Source organism: Nicotiana sylvestris, chromosome 8 (assembly GCF_000393655.2).
Source record: "Nicotiana sylvestris chromosome 8, ASM39365v2, whole genome shotgun sequence".
Classification (NCBI taxonomy): domain Eukaryota; kingdom Viridiplantae; phylum Streptophyta; class Magnoliopsida; order Solanales; family Solanaceae; genus Nicotiana; species Nicotiana sylvestris.
Window position 1 is genome coordinate 176329718 of NC_091064.1, and position 16314 is coordinate 176346031.

The 16314-nt window shown below is 42.6% G+C and overlaps 1 protein-coding gene across 1 annotated transcript; it reads right to left on the bottom strand.

Moving 5' to 3' along the window:
- Positions 1-377: 377 nt before the first annotated feature.
- LOC138876046 (uncharacterized) lies at positions 378-1005 on the bottom strand. Its single transcript, XM_070154932.1, has 2 exons — positions 544-1005; positions 378-485 (listed from the first exon to the last, which is right to left on the bottom strand). Exons 1-2 carry the CDS (start codon positions 1003-1005, stop codon positions 378-380), a joined length of 570 nt encoding a protein of 189 aa, XP_070011033.1.
- Between the last annotated feature and the right edge of the window lie 15309 nt (positions 1006-16314).

Below are 16314 nucleotides of genomic sequence, written 5' to 3' on the forward strand. Positions count from 1 at the left end.
AGCAAGAAATTTGATAAGTTCTGCTTGAACTTTGCAAAGCCTTTCCCTATTTGCCCGAGTTGGATTTATTTCAAATTGTGCCTCGTGAACCTTGACGACCTCTTCCAAACTGGAAATCTTCTTAAAAATGTCTCCATATGTTGATTTGCTCCAGATTGACAATTCTTTCTTCACTCTTTTCATCTTATGGTTGAATAAAGTGAAAGGATTTGCTTCAAAATCGGCTTGCTAATTTGCCTTGACCACGTCTTTGAACGTCGGATGTTTTGTCCAAAAGTTAAGAAACTTAAAGGATTTCTTTATCGCAATAGTTTCAAGATCACATTTTAACAACATGGGACAATGGTCGGACCCAATTTTTGGCAGATGGGTAATTTCTATTCCAGGGAACATTTGTTGAAATTCAATGTTAGCCATACATCTGTCAAGTCTCTTGAAAATGCAATCTTCTTCTGCTCTTCCATTCCACTAGGTGTATATACTTCCTTTGAAGCCCAAATCAAAAAGATTACAAGTGTTCATGCAATGTCGGAAATCATTGACTTCATTCAAAGTCACGGGAAGTCCCCCAAACTTTTCCTCTTCGTCCCATATGACGTTGAAATCACCACCAACAAGCCAAGGAATATCCATATTTGCTGCCATTGCGTACAATGAGTCCCAAAGTTCAATTCTTTCGATTGCATCACACTTGGCGTAAACCAAAGTAATAATCTGCACAATGTGTGTTTCTGTATGAATCATTTTTAACGTTATTTGCTGCTCCATGTCGTATAGCACTGTGACTTCATACAGATCGTCAACGAAAGCCCACACCTTATTTGAAATGTTTAAAAAAGCTTGAGATAATCCAATTTTTCTTCTGTACAATTCAAGCTTTTTATTATCCTGCATTGGTTCCATGAGACCAACAAAATCGAAATGATGTTGTCTATGCATTGTTACTAGCCTCTCAAAGGCTTGCTGCGTATTGACGGATCTAATATTCCAAATAATTTCATCCATTACAAATTATTTGATTTAGTTAGAGCTCGTCGAGTTTGGATCCCAGCAGTAGGCATGCCAGCTTTGTTTCTATTGAGTTTTCCTTTTTTTTTTCTTTTGTCGTAGATTTTACTTTTGCAATCTGAGTCGGAGAGAGATCTCCTTTTCTTGCCACATTGAGGAAATTTTGAGCAGTTGATTCCTCATCTAAATCCCTTCCATTTCCCAACATGTTTTCTTCTTCTTTTTCTTGTTTATGTAGTGGCGTTGCCAAATCAAGTGAAGGTGGATGAAGCATTATGGCCTTGTCTGCAATATCCTTGATTGACTTGACCTCACTGTTCTTGCCAGCAGTCTTTTGGTTATCAGCAGTTTTGCTTATTCCCTGTTCCCCCCTCATCAATGCGTTTTACAATATGGAGTGATGTGATTTTGATGTTTTCTCTGTTTGAAGGCAGAGTATTTACTCTATCTGGAGACAGGTTATTTACTCTGTTATGAGCCAGAGTGTTTTCAGGTACAACACTTGTGGCATAAAATTTGCCTTCAGGTATATGTTCCCTTTGACATTTTTCCGCTGTCGCGAAACCTTGTATGTCTGCATTTTCTATTGGTATAAATTCATCTGTTATTAATCCCTTTTGGCATTGCATAAGTGCATCCATATTTTCTATCTGGCTAACCACGACTTCAGAACCTACCAATTGCATGCTGCTTATCTTTTCATTATTGACAATGTTTGTTGTATTGTCATTAACCCTTTGCTCTTCCTCCTCATTTCCTTCATGGTTAGCTTCATCTTCCCCATGTATTCCATCTGGAATTTCGCCTTCTTCGTAGTCTTCTTCTGCTTGATCCTCCCATAGTTTGCCGCTAGTCAAAGCTAACCTATCTTTCTCATTCACCTGTTCAGATATACCATATGTATCCATGGACTGAGATGGGATATCTTGACACGATTGATTAGTGGTAACTAGCTTGCTTCCAAAAACCTTATTAGCCCATTGTGCAGTAGATTCTTGTTGTGACTGACACTGGTTCAAATTCTCTTTATCAATAAGAGTAAAAGCAGTAGCATTTGGATTTAGCTGCTTTGTCACTTTTGATAACCTATTTGTCTGAATAGTAGGAGTTGTTCTTGGATTGGTAACATCTGCTGCCGCAACTACATTCTCATTTGGCTCCATATTAATTCGATATTTTGCAGCAGAGGTTTCTCCTATCCACATCAGATTATTTCCCACATTACCATCACTTTGTTCCATTTCTAGAACTGCAAATCTGTTCAAAGTTTGAACCTGGTTTGGCTGCTCATTTTCGATCTCCACCAATACCAAATTATTTGTCATCTGATTCTTCTTGGTTACAGCATTCAAAGAAATAGTCTCATGCCCAGTTTTTGTTTGAACACAATTCTCATTATTGACAGGCTTCACACGATTATCCTTCACCTCTTTCCATTGTCCTCCTAAATTTCTAGTAGGCCTTTGACCTGTGATGATCGCAAGATTTCCTGTAGCAGTAGCCTTACCTTTCGTCTTATTCTGAGTATGTGAAGTGTCATCGACCACTCCCTACATTTGAGTCACATTGTCATTTTCTTGCAGCTGATTGGCATCTCTTATTGCATTCAACAATTACCTTGCATCACCCTGAAGCTGTTCAGTAGAAATCTCATCCAAATCATTTCGACTTTTTTGCTCGATATTTTCCTTTGCAATTTTATTCCTCCCTTTCATCGAGCAACATGAATTTTCATCATGCCCTTGGTGCTTAAAACATGTACAATACATTGGAAGGTAATCATACATAACCTTTTGATGGAAATCATTAGATTTTCCAGAAAATTTGTCGACGACGGAAATCTTGACGTTTTTGGGATGCTTATCCAGCAGATCCAGCAACACTTTAACCCTCGCAGTTCTTGTCCTTGTTCGATCTTTTGTCGCCTTGTCAATAGCTAGAGGTTTTCCAACTGCAGATGCAATTGACATCAAAGATTTCTTTGCAAAATAATTGGGTGGAAGATCTGGGAATGAGATCCACACCACAGCCTTCGAAGTCTCAATTCTTTGATCGAATCCAATCGTCCAAGGAAAAGTTCTGAAGAAGAACTCATCTCCTTTTGAGTTAATGTGCCTAGTAGATCTGGAAACAAAGTTTACATAATCTTCATAAATATCGAATCGTACCAGTAAATGTCTAAACTCCAGCTGCCCGATGTTACATGATCCCTTCACATCGAACTGTTTTGGAAAAATTCTTCTGAGGTCGTGAAGTTCTGGTTTTCCATAAGAGAATTTGATGACAACTTCTTGGTGTAAACCTTCCTCTATGACAAACTCTTTCACCTCATCTGTGGTGAATTCTACGATTGGTTCTCCATGTTCGAATCTAACTGGACATAGAACTGTATGTTAGATTTGTCCTGTTGCTGCTGTGTATTTACATTGGGACTACGGATGTGGGATTCCGGTAGCTCCCCCTTGTCTGTTTAAACTTGGGTCTACGGATGTGGGATTCTGGTAGATCCCCCTGCATAGTTATATGGAACTACAAGACTACACCGGGTAGATTCCCCTAGTACTGGTTATTTACTTTTGGGACTACTGATCAGGATTTCGGTAGATCCCCGCGCACTATGAGTTGGACTACGGGACGGTATCCTGGGAGATCTATTGGATATGTATATTTGGGACTATATGACGGTATCCTGGGAGATCCCTGATTGTTATGATTTGGTGCTGAGCCATATTTCCTTCTGTGTTTACTATGCCTCTGTAACAGTTGTTGCTGTCCTTTATATCCTGTGTTACTTTTACTGTTGTACCTATTTATACTATTCTGTTCTACACTGTCAAACTTTATTTTTTATTTAACCTCAGTAGGGCCCTGACCTTCCTCGTTACTACCCGACCGAGGTTAGGCTTGGCACTTACAAAGTACCGCTGTGGTGTACTCATGCCCTTTCTGCGCATGCTTTTCATGTGAAGATCCAGGTACTTCGACTCAGATTTACCATCCTTGAGGCGAGGCGACCCTTCGGAGACTTTGAGGTATATCTGCCGCGTCCGCAGACCGAGGAGTTTCTCTCTACTCTCTCTTGTAGTTACACCCCTTCTGTATTTACTTTGTTTTAGACATTCTGGAGTTAGAGCATTATGTAGTATCCTTAGCTTGTGATTTCATGAGATTCCGGGTTCTGGGAAAAGTATTAGTTTGTATGCCTAGCGGCACTATTAAACACTATTTTATTCACTATTTTTGTTTTTTATTTGTTTTCTTCCGCAAATTGGTTTATTTTTCGCATTATTAGGCTTACCTAGTCATAGGGACTAGGTGCCGTCGTGATGGTTCACGGAGGGTGAACCGGGGTCGTGACAAGTTGGTATTAGAGCTCTAAGTTTATAGGAGTCATGAATAACAAGCCGGTTTATTAGAGTCTCGTTGATCGGTACGGAGACGTCTGTACTTATCTACGAGAAGCTATGTAACTGTTAGGAAAATTCCACTTCATTTGATTTCCTTGTCGTGTGAGATTTTGATGTCACAATTCTAAACTTCTGTCTTCTATTCTCTCACAGATGGTGAGGACACATGTTACCCGAGATGATCAGGCACCCGCGCCCCCTACTGCAGCCATCAGAGGCTGGGGCCAGGGTAGTGCCCGAGGACGCACATGTGGTGCAGCCAAAGCACCCGCGCGAGCTGCCACCGAGGTACCACCAGCAGTTCCAGCCGGAGTCCAGGCACCTGATACGCCTACTGCTACTACTACTCCAGCTTTCTAGGAGACTCTTGCGCAGTTCATGAGCATGTACACCACTTTGGCTCAGGCAGGGTTGTTTCCCCTTGCTGCAGCCACATCTCAGGCCGGGGGAGGAGCACAGACTCTCGCCGCCTGCACTCCTGAGTAGCGGGTGCATGTTGATCATGTCCTAGAGATTATTCATATACCTCTTGCAGTGCCAGTTCAGCCCGAGGATAGGGCAGCGGCTTCAGAGGAAGGGCAGCAGAGACTTGAGAGGTTCAAGAAGTATAATCCTTCGATGTTTAGTGGGTTAGTATCAGATGATGCCTTGGGATTTCAGGAGGAGTGTCACCGTATCCTCCGCACTATGGGTATATCAGGATCGAGTGGGGTTTCTTTCATTGCCTTCCAGCTTCGAGGAGCCGCCTATGAATGGTGGCGCACCTATGAGTTAGACAGTCCGGATGAGGCTGCTTCGTTGACTTGGACCAAGTTTTTAGATATGTTCCTGACAGAGTTTGTTCCTCAGAGCCTCAGAGACGCATGGCGCACAGAGTTTGAGCATTTGCGCCAGGGCGCTATGACTGTCTCAGAGTATGTTGTCCGTTACACTCGTTTGGCTAGACATACCCCAACCTTGGTTTCTACTATTCGCGAGAGGGTTCACCGGTTTATTGAGGGGCTTATTCCCAGCATCAGGTCTAGCATGGCTCGTGAGTTGGAGATAGATATTTCTTATCAGCAGGTGGTGAGCATCGCTAGGAGGATTGAGGGTATACATGCTAGGGAGAGAGAGTAGAGGGAGGCCAAGAGGTCTCGAGAGTTGGGCAATTACTCTGGCGCCCATGCCCCAACTGCAGGTCGTCTGGTAGGGGTCATATACATCGCCCTATTCATTAATCTCTTCCAGTAGCCAGTGGTATTCCAGCTCCTTCTAGGCCTTAGGAGCCTTATTATGCACCTCCGATTTCTAGCGCGCCTCCTGTGCGGGGTGCTTTCAGAGGTCAGTCCAGCAGACCTGGATCGAGCCAATCACAGCCGCCACGTCCTCCCAGAGCTTGTTTTGAGTGTGGTGACACACGCCATATGGTGAGGGATTGCCAAGACTTAGGAGGGGTGCACCTCCACATACTTCTCAGCTATAGCGTGCCCCGCAGAGTTCTCAGGTTATAGTTACAACTCCAGATGCTTACCCACCTGCTTAGCCAGCTAGAGGTGGAGGTCGGGGAGGTAGAGGTCGCCCTAGAAGGGGAGTCCAGGCTAGATACTATGCCCTTCCTGCCCGTACCGAGGTTGTTGCCTCCGATTCTATCATCACAGGTATTATACTAGTTTGTCATAGAGATGCATCGGTTCTATTCGATCCAGGCTCTACTTACTCTTAAGTGTCTTCTTATTTTGCTCTGCATTTGGATGTACATCGGGATTCTTTGAGTTCCCCTATTTATATTTCTACTCTTGTGGGAGATTCTCTTGTTGTGGACCATATTTATCAGTCATGTTTGGTTCCTCTCAGTGGTTTTGAGACCAGAGCTGATTTATTGTTGCTCAGCATGGTAGATTTTGATATTATCTTGGGCATGGACAGGTTGTTTCCCCATTATGCTATTCTTTATTGTCATGCCAAAATTGTGACGCTGGCTATGCCAGGTGTACCGCGTGTTGAGTGGAGGGGTACTTTAGATCACACTTCCAATGAGTTATTTCTTTTCTTAAAGCTCAGCGTATGGTTGAGAAGGGGTATGACGCATATCTCGCTTATGAGAGAGATTTCAGTATTGATACCCCTTCAGTTTATTTAGTCCCAGTAGTACGGGATTTTCCCGATGTGTTTCCAGCTGATTTTTCGGGCATGCCGCTTGATAGAGATATTGATTTTGGCATTGATCTGTTGCCTGGCACTCAGCCCATTTCTATTCCTCCGTATCGTATGGCTCCTCCTGAGTTGAAGGATCAGTTACAGTAATTGGTTGATAAGGGTTTTATTCGGCCCAGTGTATCACCTTTAGGTGCTCCTGTCTTGTTTGTGAAGAAAAAAGATGGTTCCATGCATATGTGTATTGATTATCGCCAGTTGAACAAGGTTACAGTGAAGAATTGTTATCGTTTGTCTCATATTGATGATCTATTTGACCAGCTTTAGGGCGCTTGGGTGTTTTCTAAGATTGACTTGCGCTCAGGTTACCATCAGTTAAAGATTCGGGAGCCAGATATCCCAAAGACTGTCTGGACACGGTATGGTCATTACGAATTCCTTGTTATGTCATTTGGACTGACCAATGCCCCAGCAGCTTTTATGCACTTGATGCAAAGTGTGTTTTGGTCGTATATTGACTCGTTCATCATTGTCTTTATTAATAATATTATGGTGTATTCCCGGAGTCGGGAAGATCATGAGCAGCACCTGAGGATAGTGCTTCAAACCTTGAGAGAAAAGAAGTTATATTCTAAGTTCTCGAAATGTGAGTTTTGGTTGGATTCTGTGGCATTCTTAGGCCACGTGGTGTCAAATGAAGGTATTCAGGTGGATCCAAAGAATGTAGAGGTCGTGCATAGTTGGACCAGACCATCCTTAGCTATAGAGATTCGGAGTTTCCTTGGTTTGGCGAGTTACTACCATCGTTTTATTGAGGGTTTTCATCTATTGCGACCCCTATGACCAGACTGAACCAGAAAGGTGCTCCGTTCTAGTGGACGGAAGAGTGTGAGGCTAGCTTTCAGAAGCTCAAGATAGCTTTCACTACAGCCCTAGTTTTGATATTGCCTACAGGTTCGGGGTCTACTATTTATTGTGATGCCTCGAGGATTGGCCTTGGAACAGTTTTGATGCAGGACGGTAGGGTGATTGCCTAGGCGTCCAGATAGTTGAAGGTGCATGAGAAGAACTACCATCTCCATGATCTAGAGCTTGCTTCCATTGTTCATGCCCTGAAGATCTGGCGCCATTATTTGTACGGTGTGCCTTGTGAGATTTATACTGATCATCGGAGCTTGCAGCACCTGTTCAAGCAAAAGGATCTTAATTTGCGCCAGAGGAGGTGGTTGGAGTTGTTGAAGGACTATCATATCACTATTTTGTACCACCCGAGCAAGGCCAATGTGGTGGCCTATGCTTTGAGTCGCTGGGCATTGAGTATGGGGAGTTTGCCTTATATACCAGCATCAGAGAGGCCTATGGCGATGAATGTTCAGGACTTAGCCAGCCAGTTTGTGAGATTGGATCTTACAGAGCCTAGTTGGGTTCTAGCTTGCGTGGTTTCTCGGTCTTCCTTATTTGATCGAATCAGGGAGTCTCAATATGATTACCCTCATTTGCTTGTCCTCAAGGACAAGGTTCAGCACAGTGATGCCAGAGATGTGACTATTTGTGAGGACGGGGCATTGAGGATGCAGGGTCAGATATGTGTACCCAATGTTGATGGGCTCCGAGAGTTGATTCTAGAGGAGGCCCATAGTTCGCAGTACTCCATTCATCCGGTTGTCGCGAATATATATCAGGATTTGAGATAGCACTATTGGTGGAGGCGGATGAAGAAAGATATAGTAAGGTTTATAGTTCGGTGCCTCAATTGTCAGCAAGTGAATTATGAGCACCAGAGACCGGGTGGGTTGCTTCAGCAGATAGAGATTCCGGAGTGGACGTGGGAGCGGATCACCATGGACTTTGTAGTTTGTCTCCCACGTACCTTGAGGAAGTTCGATGCCATTTGGGTGATTTTGGATCGACTGACCAAGTTCGCGCATTTCATTCATATGTGTACTACCTATTCTTCGGAGCGTCTAGAGGAGATTTATATCCAGGAGATTATTCATATGTATGGTATTCTAGTTTCCATCATTTTAGATAGAGGTACTCATTTCACATCATGGTTTTGGAGGGTCGTTCAACATAAGTTGGGTACTCGGGTAGGGTTGAGTACAACATTTCACCCTCAGACGAATAGACAGTCCGAGCGTACTATTCAGATTCTTGAGGATATGCTCCGAGCTTATGTGATTGAGTTTGGAGGGTCTTGGGATCAGTTCCTGCCACTGGCAGAGTTTGCTTACAACAACAGCTATCAATCCAGCATTCAGATGGCACCGTATGAGGCTTTATATGGTAGGCGGTGTTGATCTCCAGTGGGTTGGTTTGAGCCGAGTGAGGCCAGATTATTGGGCACAAACTTGGTTCATGATGCTTTGAAGAAGGTTAAGGTAATTCAGGATAGACTCCGCACACCCCAGTCCAGACAGAAGAGTTACGTAGACCGGAAGGTTCGTGATGTTTCCTATATGGTTGGAGAGCGAGTTCTGCTTTGAATTTTCTTATGAAGAGCATTATGATATTTGGGAAGAAAGGAAAGTTGAGTCCGAGATTTATTGGCCCTTTTGAGATATTGAAGAGTGTTGGGGAGGTTGCTTATGAGCTTGTCTTACCTCCCAGCTTGGCAGGAGTTCATCCGGTATTTCATGTTTCGATGCTCCGGAGGTATCACGGTGATCTGTCACACATGTTGGATTTCAGTTCAGTCCAGTTGGACAAGGATCTATCTTATGTTGAGGAGCCAGTGGCAATATTGGACAGGCAAGTTAGAAAGCTGAGGTCAAAGAACATTGCATCGGCGAAAGTTCAGTGGCGGGGTCAGCCGGCCGAGGGGGTGACCTGGGAGACCGAGCAGGATAGGTGCAACTGTTACCCTCATCTTTTCACTACTTCAGGTATGTCTCTATGCTCGTTCGAGGACGAACGAATGTTTAAGTGTGGGAGGATGTAACGACCCGGCCGGTCGTTTTAAGAATTTACGCTCCGATCCCCTATTATCTGCTTTCCCCGTGTTTATTTCTACTATTTTGATTTGCCGGGATATTCGGTTTTGAGTTTCGGAGAGTTTTGGGGTACTTAGTCCCTAAATGAGAGCTTAAGTGCTAGGAATTTAATTGTAGTCGGAATAGTGTCAAGACAACCTCGGAATGGAATTCTGATGGTTCCGTTAGCTCCTTTGGGTGATTTCGGGCTTAGGGGCGTGTTTGGATGGTGTTTTGGAGGTCCGTAGCTAATTTAGGCTTGAAATGCCGAAAGTCGAATTTGAAGTTTCCGGTTCGATAGTGAGATTTTGATCCGAGAGTCAGAATGGAATTCCTAAAGTTGGAGAAGCTTCGTAGTGTTTAATGTGACGTGTGTGCAAACTTTCAGGTCATTCGGACGAGGTTTGATAGACTTTGTGATTGAAAGCGTATTTTTAGAGTTTTGGAATTCTTAGGCTTGAATCCGTGGTTGATTCATCGTTTCGATGTTGTTTTAGGTGTTTTAAGGAAATGTATAAGTTTGGACAGTGGTATTAGACTTGTTGGTGCCTTTAGTTGAGGCCCCGGGGGCCTCGGGATGATTTTGGAAGGTTGTCGAAAGAATTTGGAATTTGTTTGAGTAGCTTCAGCTGCTAGTTTTCTGTCATAACTGCACCTGCAGTTGGGTCCCCCAGGTGCGTAGCCGCACAAGTGGCATTTGCCATCACAGAAGCGAAAATGGGGAGGATCAATAGGAGCCGTAGAAGCGGTACCGCATCTGCGTAAATGGGGTCCCAGGTGCTGAAGGCTGAGTTTAATGAGATGTCGTAGATGCAACCATGGACTCGCAGAAGTGGGACTGCAGATGTGGTCCTAGGGCCGCAGAAGCGGATTAACTGGGCAGAAACATATAAATACTTGCCTTCGCGAATTTGAGCTATTTTCACCTCTTTTCAAACGGGAAGAAGGCTTGGGGAGCATTTTCAAGAGAGATTTTCAGAGGAGTTCATTGGGGTAAGGTCTTTGGTCCCTAAACTTATTATTGGAGTGATTTTTATCATTATAAGCATGAAAAATTAAAGAAAATCACTAGTAATTTGGGGTTAGGGCTTGATTAATTAGAGACCTTTGAGCAATAATTTGAGGGACCATTTGAGCTTCGATTTTGGTACTTTTGGTATGACTGAACTCGTGAGAGTGTGAGAACTCTGGAAATGTAAATTTTACCCGATTTCGAGATGTGGGCCCGAGGGGCATTTTGGTCATTTTACCTAATTTCGCGTATTAGCTTAGAATTTCTTTGTAGAATTAGTTACTTGAAGTGTTATTTACATTATGCAATTGAATTGAATAGATTTGGGCCATTTCGAGTCGAGTGCTCGTGGCAAGAACCTGATCTCGGGTTGATTTTGAGCCGATTTGAGGTAAATGGCTTGCCTAACCTTGTGTGGAGGACCTTCCCCTTAGGATTTGGTATTATTGATAATTGAAATGCCTTGTATGTAAGGTGACGAGTGCGTACTTGTGCTAATTATTGGAAATCCGGTTTCATTAAGTAATTACTAGTATGTTTCCTTTCCTGTTTTATTACTTGCACTATTAAGCATGTTGTTAACTTAGGAAAGCATGTCTAAGTGATTAATTGCTTTATTTGCTCAAACTGCTTTACCTAAATTTTGTGCAGCATGCTAGGCTAGAATTTCTTGTTTGCCTTACTATGAAATTTGACATTTCTGAATATTGTCTAATTCCTGCTATGTATTTACATTGGGACTACGGATGTGGGATTCCGGTAGCTCCCCCTTGTCTGTTTACATTTAGGACTACGAATGTGGGATTTTGGTAGATCCCCCCTGCACAGTTATATGTGTCACACTTCCTTTTTACGCACCCGTGAGGGCGCAAGGGAGTTTTTTCCAATTAAAGGACAATAGAAACGGGATTGGTTTATTTATTTCAGAGTCGCCACTTGGGAGATTTAGGGTGTCCCAAGTCACCAATTTTAATCCCGAATCGAGGAAAAGAATGACTCCGTATTACAGTCTGCGTACCAGAAATCCGGATAAGGAATTCTGTTAACCCGAGAAAAGGTGTTAGGCATTCCTGAGTTCCGTGGTTCTAGCACGGTCGCTCAACTGTTATATTCGGCTTGATTATTTGATTTTATACAAATATGAACTTATGTGCAAATTTTAACTTTTAACTGCTTTTGTCGTTATTATTATTTTACAAGAATTGCAACGTCGTGAAAACATATCTCGAACCACGTTACATCAATGCACCCGTGGTTATCGATATATCTCGACTCGGTTGAGATTTGGATTTGGGTCACATAAATGTGCACCCGAATTAAGGAAAATAGATTGTTAAAGGCGCGCCTAAAGCAACTAGCGTCTCGTTATTTTGGGGAAGGTCGTAAAAATTCGTTAAACGACATATCCCGAATTCTAAATACTTTAATATATACATACATTTAGAGGGCCCCGCAGCTTTGTACATTTTTGTTTGTCGAGGCTCGTCTCATTCTTATTTTAAAAAAAGAATTTGCGACGTCATGGACACGCATCTCGAACCACGTCACAATCAATGTACCCGTGATTAGAAACACATCTTGAATCCGTCAAGATTTGGATTTGGGTCACATAAATGTGCACCCGAATTTTAAGAAGGTAAAATTATTAAATACGCGCTTAAAGAGGCTATCGCGTTATTATTCCGGGAGAGGTCGTGAGATTTGCTAAACGACCCACCTTAGGGACTGAATGCTTCAATATATACATTTAACGAGGGCCCCGCAATTTGTGCGTTTTTCTTTATTTTTGTCGAGGCTCATCTCGTCCTTATTTTAAAAGGATATCCTATAGCAACTACGTTTCTTGTCGCGTTTGTCTCTACTAATAGAAAACAGGAAATAGTCCTAGTTAATTACATGCTTGTAGGCTTATTTATAGCAGGATTCAAAATGCTTTTACAGAATAAGTAAACGTCATTACGCACACGGACAGCTGATTGAACATTACGGGCCCAAATCCAGCTCATGCGGGATGGGCCAGACCTGGGCCACTGTTTGTTCGATGCGGGCCTGCTTGGTCTGTTTTGACCTGGGCTCGACCTTCATGAGGTTGAGATTGCAAGCTTTGTGTTCTTTGTCTTAACGTGTGGTTTACCAGTTATATGAGACAATTTATCAGAAGAGAAAGAGCTTAGCTAATAATGTACAGTTTTCATGCTTGGCATACATTACAGAATATACCACACAATTAAACCAAATCTAAGATTCAACCTACTGCATTGGGAATACTTTTATCTACTAGCCTGCATATACAAACTAACATTTAATTACCCTACAATTGATATCTACTAGGCATGCAAACTATCTTCAGTATCCAAACAACACTGCAAACTATCATGCATTACATGAGGTTTAACATAACAGTCAAAAAAAAAATCTTCAGTTCTTCTCTTTTGTATTAATGCTCAGCCTTCAAGTTATATTGACAATGTTCTAATCGTGTACCTGGTATAGCAAAGCAAAAGAAGAAAGGAATGATCAGCTGAGTAGTATGCAACAAACACAGCAACAGCAGATACACAGCAACAACACAACAACAACAACCAGCCAACAATGATGAAGCTTACGAGCAGTCGAGCAACAAACAAACAATCCCAGAACCAGAGTAATGAACCAACAGAAATAACAGAGTATTCAATGCAGCAACACCAGCAGTTCAACAATCACAAGCAGCTCAATCAGGGCAAACAACAGAACTTGGCCAAGACAACTTGACCAATGTGAACTCTTCTGTATTTTTCAGACAACGTTTGGTTACAATATTCTCAGAATTTATGTTTCTTTCTTTCAGTTTTTTAAGAAAACCTTCTCTTTTAGGCTCCAAAAAAGAATCCCCCTTTCTAAATGGAAGATCTGCCTCTTTTATAGCCTGAATTCAGCACTTTACAGTCTGTGACAACTCAAAATTCCCCCTCCCTGTTGTTTTTCCACTCAGTTATTTTAAATAACAAAACTCCCATGAGATCCCTGACAGCCCCTCTCTATTTTTTGCTGTTAAAGTGTCCTAATCTCTTATTTATTTAGCCAAAGTATGGGCAGCAGGAATATAATCTGACAGCACATGTTGTCCAATTATTTTAATTCCCTAACAGCTGACCATATGCATGCTGCCCACAATCTGAGCCAAGTAAACATGGCATCCATTTAAAATCAAAGTCTGAACTGCCATTATAACCTATCCCCTAGATGTTTTTGATTCAAATTGAACAAAACCATTAGGCAATACAATTCAGTTCCTAATGGGATTCAAATACGATCACAGCAGAAATAAACAACACGAATCAAGTTGTTATCATTAATGACTGAAACTAATTGACGACATACATTGACTCGACTATATTAGTCGTAACACTTAACAATCAGTCGTTTATATAAACAACACGTACAGAGTCCCGAATGACTTCAGACAACTTTGTTCAATCACTGGGAACCTATATGAATTAACTTATTTGACGACTAATCTAATTGACGATCATGTATATCACAGAATACATTCAGAACACACACAGACAAACCAACGACCAAATAAAGGCCTTACAAAGATGGAAGGAATTAAGAAAAAAACCAGAAATAAAAAGCAATCACAACAAAGCATGCTAACAACTTAATTACCACTCGAATAAAACAGAAAGGAAAAAGAAAACTTACCGAAAAATGCCCAAACAAAATTGACCCAAGTCTGACTCAACTTTGACCATTTGAGGCCGAACAAACTTTAATCAGGGTGTTCTCACACGAGAACACCTTGATTAAGGTCTATTAGACCTCAAACCCCCGTTAAGACTAGCAGGATTCCCCAGGTTCATGTGTTCTAGGGTCTGGATCTTCAGATCTGGTTTTTTAGAAGTTGTGGGTAGATTCGGACCAAACCAAGCATGGTTTGGTCACGAGGGGGGTCAGGGGAGTGTCTGGTATGAAGATGGTGAGGTTTGGTATAGGTCAGAGTTCAACTCGAATCTTCAAATGAAGATTCGAGACGAAGGAAGGTGATTCGAGGAAAATGGATAGCAGATCCATGTTCAGGACAGTGAGGTGGTCCTAGGGTGTTCAAGAGGTGGTCACCGGCGTTCATGCCGCCGGGTTCTGGTGAAAGGGAAACTAGGGCGGCTACTAGGGTTTGGGGGGTTTCAGTGTTTGGTGAAGACGATGAGTGAAGGGGGGGTTCGGATAGGGGGCGTGGGGTGTGAGGGAAGGTTTATATACGGAGTAGAGGATTGGATCCGGGCCGTTAGATCAGATGATCTCAACGGCTTGGATCTGATGGTGAGGGGTGAGACGAGGTCGTTTGGCATTAAAATGGGGTCGTTTGGTTTAAGTGAGGGGTTGGGTTGAAATGGTTACTGGGTCGGGTTATGTTAAACGGATCTGGGGGTGTGATCCTGGCCGTCGATCCACTTGAGATCAACGGCCCAGCTTAAACGGGACAAAACGATGCCGTTTGGACGCTTTAAGGGGGCAGACCATTTTGCTCATTGGGCCAGTTCATTTTGGGCCTATTTTTGTTTGATTTTCTGGCCCAAAACCAGGTGTCCTCCATTCTTTTCCACTTTAATTCAAACAAAACCCTTAAATAAAACAAAAAATAAAATTATACACCCACAAAATTAATATCTAATAAAAATCAACTAATGACAAGAAACACTTATGCATATATTTTGATTTTCTTTTTCTTTTTTGGAGTAATTCCCGTGAAGCAAAAATCACGTGCTTATAGCTGCCCTCTTTGCCCGAAGACACGAAGGGTTTTCGCGCAAAGATAAAGCGGGTGATTTTTGCTCGTTCGAGTACTCCGTGTGAAGCATTTTTTTGAAAAAGGTTTGACCGAACCTTTGCTTCAGAGGTTTCCTACATATCCTGGGCTGAACAGGAATCAGGTCAATGTAGTTCGGGAAATTTTGGTAGCTGGGACTACTGCGTGACTGTAGTGTTAGCTGCTGTTGTGCGCTGTTGCATGCTGCTGTAGGATTCTACCGCTCACCGATCTCCTTGTTACATTGTTCTGAAAGGAAAAACAAGAAGCTAAGCTAGACTATGGATCATGAGGTCTCATCTATCTTCAACTTGTTCTTGTTGCCTTGCTTTCTTGTCGGCTAACGCTTTCCTCCGATGCCTTTATTTTGTGAACTTGGGGGAGGATACTGGTCCTTCGCCTTTTCTGAATGCCAGTTTTCATCACTTCGCTTGATCTGCTGGGAACATGGCCCTCTTCTTTAAGCCTTTCAATGGTTTCTTCAGTGGTATGGCTTTCTTCATCAAAATTGTTATGTTGGGCATGCTATAACGTTCCCAAACTGCTTCTTTTGAGACGCGTTCCTTCTTCCTTTTGAATCGCGTGTTTGCCTTTGCAGCCTTCTGCTTCTTGGTGCTGGGGATTTTATTGTTTCCTGCTTGGGGATCTCTGTTGTAACCTTCCGCCTTCAGGTGGGGTTACTGATTCCAGAATCTAGAGCTGAAAAGTATTCCCGCATTTTACTGGTGGGCGACCTAGAACTTAAATGTATTCCCGCATTTTACTGGTGGGCGACCTAGAACTTAAATGTATTCCCGCATTTTACTGGTGGGCGACCTAGAACTTAAAAGTATTCCCGCATTTTACTGGTGGGCGACCTAGAACTTAAATGTATTCCCGCATTTTACTGGTGGGCGACCTAGAACTTAAAAGTATTCCCGCATTTTACTGGTGGGCGACCTAGAACTTAAAAGTATTCCCGCATTTTACTGGTGGGCGACCTAGAACTTA